This window comes from Buteo buteo, chromosome Z (assembly GCF_964188355.1).
Source record: "Buteo buteo chromosome Z, bButBut1.hap1.1, whole genome shotgun sequence".
NCBI classification, from domain to species: domain Eukaryota; kingdom Metazoa; phylum Chordata; class Aves; order Accipitriformes; family Accipitridae; genus Buteo; species Buteo buteo.
The window spans coordinates 4,904,453-4,914,241 of NC_134204.1; the positions used below are offsets into that span (position 1 = coordinate 4,904,453).

General features: G+C 44.5%; 1 protein-coding gene across 1 annotated transcript; it reads right to left on the bottom strand.

Annotated features, from left to right (window-relative positions):
• Window positions 1-8,034, bottom strand: LOC142026930 (urea transporter 2-like). The gene is made up of 6 exons (XM_075020417.1): window positions 7,961-8,034; window positions 5,324-5,507; window positions 4,735-4,882; window positions 3,049-3,183; window positions 1,993-2,042; window positions 1-563 (listed from the first exon to the last, which is right to left on the bottom strand). The coding sequence occupies exons 1-6, from the start codon at window positions 8,032-8,034 to the stop codon at window positions 294-296; spliced, it is 861 nt and encodes a 286-aa protein (XP_074876518.1). The 3' UTR covers window positions 1-293.
• Window positions 8,035-9,789: the final 1,755 nt, after the last annotated feature.

Sequence of the window (9,789 nt, forward strand, 5' to 3'; positions counted from 1 at the left end):
ATTAAATACAGCCTCTTGTCAGCTTTAATGTTCTTCTGCCTATTCTTATAATTATTATTGATAAGAGGTGACTTTGAAGTTAACAGCCTGTGGATTGATAAGGCAGCCGTTATTATGTTACCTGAGTCCTTTTTGGAAAGCTTAGCTCAAGGGCAAATCGTCTTTCCTCCGGAGCGTGGGATGCTGAATCCCCAGTCTGCAGACCGCTGCCGAAGGTGGTGTTTGTGGCTGTAGTATGCTTGGCTGGCATCTGAAAAAACACCCCAAACCTGTACACTCGTGGACATTTGAAATCAGTAAGCGTGGCGGTTTTTGGGGGTGCACAGGGGGGTGCCTCCTGTGCTTATTTTTGAGTCCCCGGAGGGTTTCTGCTCCTTTCGTTTCTGCTCTTCTCTCCGGCTCTCTGATGCTCTTCTCTTCATTCTCAGGTAGTAGATCCGGTTGGCTTCTGGGTAGGTGACTTTGCAGAGGGGAATTTTGTAGATGGCTGGGTTGTCTGAATTTATCAGCAAAAAGAGAAGTGCGGAGAAGCAAAAAGGCCAGGTGCAGAGTGGTAGCCCAAGCTGGAAGGGGAAAGGACAGACAGACACGTGCCTTTGGGTACCTCTTTTTGCGTGTTCCCTTTGTTTACCTCTGCCCGTTGCTAAACTCTTGCATTTGAGAAGCTGGGAGAGCCTGTCCTTACCCTGAGGACAGTGTGAAATAGAACGTGTCTTCCTGAACCCCCCCCAATACGGGATCCCCCATTCGGATCCAGAGGAGGATGCCCAGATGCAGGTGGCTACATGGTGGGGGCTACATGCGAGCTAGGTTTCTGCACTGGAGGTCTGGGAAGCTCCTCGGCTACCAAATGTTAATTCAGCTGCTCACACAGAGGTATCTAGTTTATCTGAAATGTATGGGGCTACGTAAGGCATCCTGCACTGGGGACCTCAGTCCTTTTGGAGATGCTGCTGTCGGTGCTGAGTGGTGCCCGGCAGCAATATTGAAGCAACTGAATCAGGCTCCAGAGCTCTGCTGACTGTAATGAAAGCCAAGACACCCAGCTCACACATAGGCATTTAAGTTCTCTAATAAATGAGCCAAATCCTACCCTCGCTGTCCTTTAAGATATCATGTACTGAGAGTACTGTTCACACGTATTCACCATCCCCAGTGCCCACGTGTCACTGGCATTGCATCCAACCCGCAGTCCTGCTCTGTGATCCCCACCTCTTGACCTGACTTGGGGTCTGCCAAAAACAAGATTACAGGGAGAAAAAGTAGATGTCCTTTTTTTCTGATGCATCCCAAAAGCAGGTGTGCTTAACAAAGCAATCCATCTGCAGGGATCTACATGGTGCTGAGTGGATGCCAGATGAATACATTTAATGCACGAAGCTGCTAGTTCTAAATATTTTTTCTTTTAAGTTACTAAATCAATTTTATTAGAAGTATGGTTTTGCTTTAATCCCTCAGATCTTAAGGAAGAAACAAAGCTTGGCATTTCTGGCTTCACCTCATTCTTGATCTGTCCAGATATGATGATTTTGTATTTAAGAGAACAGTGTCCCCTGCATTTTAGTTCTCATATCCAGATCAAACTTAAATAATATCTGTGGGTAGGGTGGGAGAATGACCTTGGAAGAAGTAAGTAAAAATTTAGACCATTGGGAATTGTTCAGAAATATTGCCTGCAACTAAGTATTGCATCTCAAACCATATGCTGTTGCTGGAATTCACATATACGTGCACAATCCCACTGTGGATAACATGCTCCAAAGGTCTTTGAAATCTTATTATCAGCTATAGAGTCTGCAAGGGCACAATTCAACTGACACAGAATTTGTGCAAGACCTGCCACTGGCTACTACTTTCTCTCTTCAGTGCTGTCAAAACTGATGGAGATTTTGGGGGCATTTCCTTAGTATTGTATCATAACAAATCAAAATACAGTTAAAACAAACAAGCAAACAATCCCACAAAAAAACCCACCACAAACCCCAAACTTACCACAGATAGGGCATTAGCAAGAGCTGCTCCGGAGTAGGCACAAAATAATGCTGAGAAAAGAAGGCCAAAGACAGCTCAAGGTGAGGAAAGTCTTGCTCATCTCTCTAAAGAAGTTATCAGAAATAGTAATACTGTCCAAAGGCGCCATGAAATATCCTCCCAGCTACATGATGTGAGGATTAGTGTTAAAGTTCAACAATGAGTTAAAATACCCCAGTGCTGCCTCTGGCCACGTGGACTACATTTGGTCCTACCTGCTCTGTAGAGATGGCTGGTGAATGAAGAACGTGGTTTTGTCAAGAGTAGCTGAAGGTGGTATTTCTTTTATCAATTGGCACAACCTGACCTGTGTGCAGTGGGGGATTACACAAATTCTCCACCAGCGCCCGTCTTTTGGCTTCAAACCTCAAGCAGTTAGCAGTGACCCTCCTGGCCCCAGGATGTCCGAGGTGGCAAAGCAGGAGATAAGGCACCCAAGGGCAAAGTCAAGGAAGGGAAAACTCCTGAGCAATCCAGAAACCATGCTCAGGACAGAAAACTACAGAAATGCAAATGGTTGGAGGCTGGGTGAATCTTCATGGGTATTTTATATATGCTACGCCGTTCTTAAACTCTTCCCATAGAGTCTGGGTTTGGCTGCTGTTGGAGATGGGGGTCTTTGGGTAGATGGATTTTAAATTGACCTTGTGCAACAGCTCTTTTGTCATGGCACTCTTCCTCTAATGATATATATAGTTACAAAAAGGCTGCTTCTGTGCATCTGTTGAGTTGCTAATTTGTTAAACTTCTGCTCATGGCATAGCTTGTGCTCCTTTCACAAACGGTACTGCCACCGTCTCCAGATGTTTTTAAGTTGTCAGGGCCTAAAGGCCCTTCTCTCTGCAGTTGCAGCTTGCGCGACCAAGCTCAACTCGTGCCATCACAGAAATGCAAAAAAAACCTCGTGCGTAGTACCTAGTTTTGCAGCAGAGCGGTAGCTGACTCTAAAACCTGTACTACTCGTAGACTGCCTGGCTGCATGAATTTTTGTCTTCCCTTTTTGTAAAAGATACGTACCACAGGCAAGTGACAGCAAATGAGTCTGCCAGGTCAGGGCGTAGAACATGCCCCCGACCGCAATGCAGGCGAGGGCGCAGTTGTAATTGTGTAAGCCAAGGTAGACGCTGTCAAAGGGTGATGCAATGCTCAGCGCTGCAAGACAAAAAGCAAGGCTGTGAGGTCAGGCAGGAGAGGTATCTGCAGGAGGACCTGTCACTTGCTGGGAATCCGTCACCTCTTCCCAATGACATCTAGACAAATTTAACTGTATTTGCGCTTGCGTAACGTGGGCACGCAGAAAAAGGATGAAATCGAATGAATGAAGCTCATTACTTCGCAGCTCTGATAATGCCCCTAGGGCTGGAACTTGGCCCAGTCTCAAACATTTCTTTAGGGCAAAACTTTCTGCATATGCACTTGAGTGTGTTGTAGTTAGTTCCCCAGCTGACGAGGTGAAGGATCCAGCCAGAACGTAGGAGGACCTTCTCACCTGAGTGTCCTTCTTGCAGAAAGCTGTGCTCCCACGTACTGTTTAAACCTCATACATACCCTGATCTTGAATATCAGAGGCACAGCTGAGTGTCTTTTGTGGGAGTAAGCAGAGTTTTCCATCTCTTCCTAGTGACCTTTGCTAGATGTTGTCTAGTTACTAGAGGTGGTCGCTCCATCAGTGCTGTGCAAATTGTCCACTGGGATGGGAGCTGAGGGTCTTCCCCAAATCTCACCTCACAGGGACTTCTGCAGGATTTCTCACAGGCTTCAGGATTACCAGTAAAAAGGAGAGCACAATATGTAGTGCACAGGCCACCTTCACGTCACTCTTAAGATTAATACATTTCCTGCTATAACATCCTCATTTGTCTTCTGTTTCATCCCCATGCTTATCCCCAGATACTTTCCCCTGACCTTTCTCTTCTAGATTAAATGTCAGACCTGTACAAAACTTGCCAAATGCTCTTAGCCATACAAATTGTGGATAGGTTTGTTTAAAAACACAAATAGAAAGCAGCTCACATCCTGTACAAAGTGCTTCAGAGCACAGAGAACTTATTGTTGGGTGACTGTGCCTTTTCCAAGGTTGTTGTCTCAGATTACACTTATTCCACCATATTTTTTTATTACAATCGGTCACATAAGTGGCATTAATCTTGTTTAACTTCAAGGGTCAGATTCATCTCTCTTAAGATTGTTTCTTTGGTTAATGGAGAGACAGGCCATTTTGAGTGGCATTCATTTAGCTATTTTTACAAATCTGCAGCAGGATAAAGTGAACTGCATCCTAGAAAAGTCTGTTTCTTTTCATTGACTGATCAGCTCTGAGGCAGACATCTGCTTGTGGTGGTAATTTAAAACACTTGTGGTGGCAAAAGATCAGTTCTGGGACTATTTATCTAGGTTTCTTTATAATCATCTCCATGGGATTCATCACATCCAATGGCAGGAGGGTTAAGCAAGGTAGAATAAACCACCTGCCTGAGTTAAAAATCTAGTAACAAATTTGAAGCTTAAAGAAAATTTGCTTCTGTTCTCGCCTTCACCATGTTGTGTGACCTTTAGTAAGATGTTCCAAATTTAGAGACAGTTTCAAAAATGAGAGTGTTGTCCTAAGTACATCCAAGCCCATGCAACTGCAAAGTCCAGAGTCATATAATGGCTTGGGTCGAGATACCTTAGTTACAAAAATGACTGGTAAATATTTCTTACCTGCAAACATCCCCACTGTCGATCCAATTGCAGCATGTAAACAAATAAGTGGGGAGGAGATAAGTAAAGCAACAAGGATGATGCCTCCAGTCCAGGGGTTTTCACAACCATACACTTGACCAACGCCAGCTGGGATGGATTGTAAGAGCTGCAGCAGCCGGTAGAAAAGGGCGTGTTATTTTATCTTTATACTCAGAAGGACAAGGCAGTTATTTTGTCCAAGCTATTGGTTGAAAAGGAAAGGAAGGAAGCCTGGCTCTGAGTTGGACTGCTGGGTAAATGTGGGCACTCATGCCCTTCAAACCAGAGTTAGTTCACTGTTTGGTTTGAACTTTATCAGTCCAAGATGGACTTTTATTTCTTTTGGGATGGTAGTATGGTGGATGGGGTGTTGGGGATTGTTTTCTTTTTTTTGGGGGTGGGGTGGGGGGTGACTTTAGTGGGGGAGAATAAAGGTAACATTCCTGGCTGTACATATCATATAGCCATTCTGCCCCATGTGAAATTGTTGTCCAGAGCTGAATGCCTTCATGCTCACCTTTTTAGTAAGATAACATAAACTTGTTGGCGTGAAGCTTACCAATGGCACATCGATTGCAGACCAGGTGATATTGGGGACTGAAGCTACAGGCTTGATGAGGGTTGTAGGGAAGAAGGGGTTGTAGTGTCCTGTGGCTGCCAAGTACAAAGTCACCGCAATATTGAAGGGCAGGGTGAAAACAGGAAGGTCCCATTTACTGAAGATGGATCCCAAAGCACTGGACAGGATTGGACTGAGAACAGGAGAAGAGACACAAGTATAACTTGTTCGTAACAATTATAGTGGTGAAACAGATCTACCACTTTGGTCACAAGCTCTGGTATACGTCAGCCAATGCCATTCCTTTTTGAAACGTCAGGCACTGAATACCTTAATATATTAGTCTGCATCAGGCAAATAGTTGCAGAATGCTGTTCATTTTTTTGCAACAACTATCACATCCATTCAGGGATGGTATAAACTCCACACCCTTCTCTCAGGAGAGGTGGCTAGTGTGCAAGCTCTCTGCTAGCTCTGCTGAGCTCAGGGAATCAGTGAAGAAATGCATCCAGCACAGGATTTAGGCACAGATGGAGAAAGGTAATCTGGCTTCTTATTTGGTAGAAAAATCTAACAAGAAAGAGAAGAGCAAATTTTGGGAATGCCACATGAAGAACTGTGGAGAAGTTTAGATGGTTTGAAAAAGCTGCTGTCTTGAGGAGGCAAGAGGAAGCTGGAAATTACCTAATTTGCTTTTTAATTTATTTATTTAAATAGCATAAAGGATATCAGAAGATGGTTCTGGAAAAGAAATAAAGCAGAAGAGGTGATCAAAGAGGATGGAAAATCTTCCATTAAGAAAGATGGAAAATATTTACTGTGTTAGACACTATTTGGGGGGAATGAGGACTCCTTAGGACATATGGAGCCTGACAGAGTGTAAGACGAAGTGACCACTCTAACAGAGGTGTGAGGGGTGTTGTGCCAGGCATGACCCAGACCTTGGTCGATGTTCCTACTTATGTCAATGAGACCGATGTTGCTGTGTGCTGCCCAGGTACCACCCAAAATCATACGGCATTTTCTGAAAACTGAGCTTAGTTCTTAAGAAACACGTCTGAGTATATTTAGCAAGTAAAGTATTTGGGGTCACCCTCAAAATATTTAGAGAATGAACACTAAAAAGCCTGCAAACCTTGAGATACCATGACTTTTCCCAAAGTTCTTGGCTGTAGAACCTGGGATATAAACTTCACCAGATCTGCTTTCCTCAGGACATTTCCAGACTGCCTTATTTCCATTTAAAGTGGGTGTCCTGCATGGATGACTTTGTGGGAGCATATTGGCAAGATAATATCTGTTTTTTATGGGGCCCACAAAGCTTGTAGAAGAGTGAATGGCCAGGTCCTGTCCTTGATGGAAATGGCCTGTGTTCTGCTGCTTCCAGCTGAGCTTTTCTGATATAAGTGAGCTCTTATGGTCAACCTCCAAGTAGCAGTGGGCATCGCACAGTTTACAAAAATTCAGTTTAAAGACTTGAATTTTTCAAGAAGCTGCATTTGAGTCCTAGAAGGTCATTAAGCTGGTTCTAATAAAGAAACCCCACCCAAACTATGTGGCATTTCAAAAGCAACATCTTCTGTCCTGTTGTGTAGATACTATCAGTGAAAAAAATGCTTTGTTTTCCCTGTATAATCTCAGATGAAGCCTATTCTTTTATGACAAATTTGGTTCCCAGAGCAGTTTACAGATTTCCTTGCTTGTAGCTGTAGGAAAAAAAATCAGCACTTCAGTGCAAACGGTGTCCTAATTTCTGTGCTGAAATACAAAGCTTCTGCCAGTTATATATCTTGTCAGAAAAAAAGGAAACAATTAAAGAAATGCTGACTTCTAAAGCTGAAATTCAAAGTATCAGTTGAAAAAATCACTGAAATGTCTAATTTAAAAATCTTTCAGCTCTACCCTCGAGTCTTGTGAACTAAAAGAACGAAGAAAAGTTTAAACAAAAGGCCCCAAGGAATTCTGGCAGACAAGACAAACTAAACATTCTTGCAACATGTCCTGGGTTTTGAGAAGTTGTTGCAAAATGACCTTTGCTGAGAGTGACTAAAGAAATAAAATATAAAAAAGATCTGATCTTAAAAGCAGTGAAATGCAATAATGACTTGCATCTTATCACTAAGAGTGATTAAAATGTGACTCTTGAATTAATTTCAGTTAAGGCTGTTAAATAGATTCTGCAGTGCTGTTAGGGTCCATATTTAGAAATGGTAAATTTAATCCTGAAAGGACGCTGTCTGGCATTCGGAGATACTTGGAGGAATTAATTTCGCTCACGACTGGTTGCATATCTGAGAAGGGGAATATTGAATTCAGCCCGAGGGAGAGCACCGGGTCAGTTCAGCGCCTGGCTGAGGAAGAACCGTCGCGGTGCTGGGCACGATGACGTCCCCCCTGAATGTGTCCTGCTGATGAGGACCATTCGCAGAGCTTTGAATCGGGGCTGCTGCTTTGTCTGTGTGCTACAATCAGTGCTTGCGCACTCAACCTCCTACCGACGTGCCTCGCAAGCTCTGTGCCTCAACGGATATCTCTTTCCAGTGCCACCGTGGCTGGAGCTGCTGGTGTAGGGGACTGGGCAATGTGTTTTAAGCTGGACTCCTCATTCTCTGAGAATTGTCCCTAGGAGGAGAAAGTGGCACTTACCAGGCCATTGATATAACTGCCACGGGAGGAAGAAGCCACCAGAAGTAATCCCCTTTGTCAGAGAAGACGGCCATAAGGAGTCCCACCAAGATCCCGTTATAGCCGTGCAGCCCAGCTGCGATGGCTGATCTGTGACGGAAAGAAACGTTTGCAAGGTAGCAAGCCGTGCTGAAGGTGGCCTGTCACAGGGACCCACTGAAATTCAATTTATAAGTGTCCTGCTCCTGGTGAAGGGAACGTAGGGGAGGGATGAACAAGCGGTGAGGTTGCCGCCGTATTGCATTGCACTGGCGTGCGGAAGGGGAGAGTTTGGAGATTGTTGGATGATGATGATCTGGGGGGGTCCTTGGGACCCAAAGGACCTGCGTGGTTGTGACGGTGGCTATCCAGGAGAGAAAAGAGTCTGCTCTCAAAAAGACAGCCGACTATGGGGACAGGCCAGCTCTTTCTTGACCACAGCTCCGTCCTCACCTAACTGCTTCCAAACCACCCATAAGGAAAGCCAATCTGCTGTCTCTAATGCACTCAGATGCGGCGCTATGACCCATCCGAGGGTTCCCATTATCATAACGATCAATTTTTATTAAGTGCCCGAACGTGAGGTACCACCTACCTGTCCTGACTGAGGGCCAGCGCAGTTAATGTCGACACGGTCGTTCCAGTACAGCCCGTGAGCAGGCACCAGGGGCTCTGGATGAAAAGCCCCACTAAAATAATGAGTCCGCTGAGAGGGTTGTTGACAAACATCACCTGAGAGGTGCCTCGCAAGATCCAGTCCACCAGCTGAACCATTAGGGGCTTGTCTGGAGGAGACCAAATAACAACGTTGGCAATAAGGCATCATTTCAGCAAAGCACCCTCATCTCCTACAAGTCGCTTTCTGGCCCCAGAACTGAGGCCATGTATCACCGGGACTGTAAAACCGGTCTCTGATTTATTGCTGTCTGAGCATATTTTGCATCTGGCACTTGAAAAGCTAATAGGGATGGACTGGGCACTGCTATAAAGTTCATGGAGGGATTAATAAAAAAGTGGTTTATTTATGGTGGTCAAAGAATAGTCTTTCTTGCATGGTAGGTTGCTTAAGATTCTGCTATAAATTTAATGAGAAGATAGTCCCTTTTTGCTGTATTATTCAGATGCAGAGAGCAACTTAGGCAAAGACTGAAACTAGTTTGTACGTGGGTAGGGAAATATGAAAAGGAAAACTTTTGCTGTTTCAGGGACCCAGAACATGGAGGTATACTGTCTATAGGAGATGGGGTCAAACTGTCAAAGGTGTCTAAAAAAGTACTTTGGGAACCGAAGAAGTTCAATTAAGAGAATAGTTATTATAGCTTGGACTGTACTCAAGGGGAAAGAGGCATTTCCAAAGGACAAAGAGCCATTGCTCTTTAGAGAAGACTGTTGGACTTGGACAGAGCAAACGGGCACCAAGTTGGGGTACCTCAGGTGAGTGCAGGGGCGAGGTGGGATGTGCGTGGGGCTGAGGGCAACCTCTCTGCGGGCATCTATGTGCAGTGCTCCTAGCGATCTCCGTGGGCAGAGGAGGGTCTTGTAGCACTGCAATAACTTTTTGCTGCTGGCTCTTTTGCTGCAAATTGACTTTGGGTCTTTTTTCTGCCACGTTTCTGGGAAAGGTGTAACCGTTTCTGTGCTGCTGTGCATTATTCAGCATGATGCAAGGAGAAGAAATGAGAAAGAGGGGCTGCTTACACGTGCAATATGTATATGCATATGTATGTGCAATATGTATATGCAGCTTTTGATTTCTTAAATATTTAAAATTAATTCATTTAGTTTAGATTGTTAATTAGACACAGCATTTT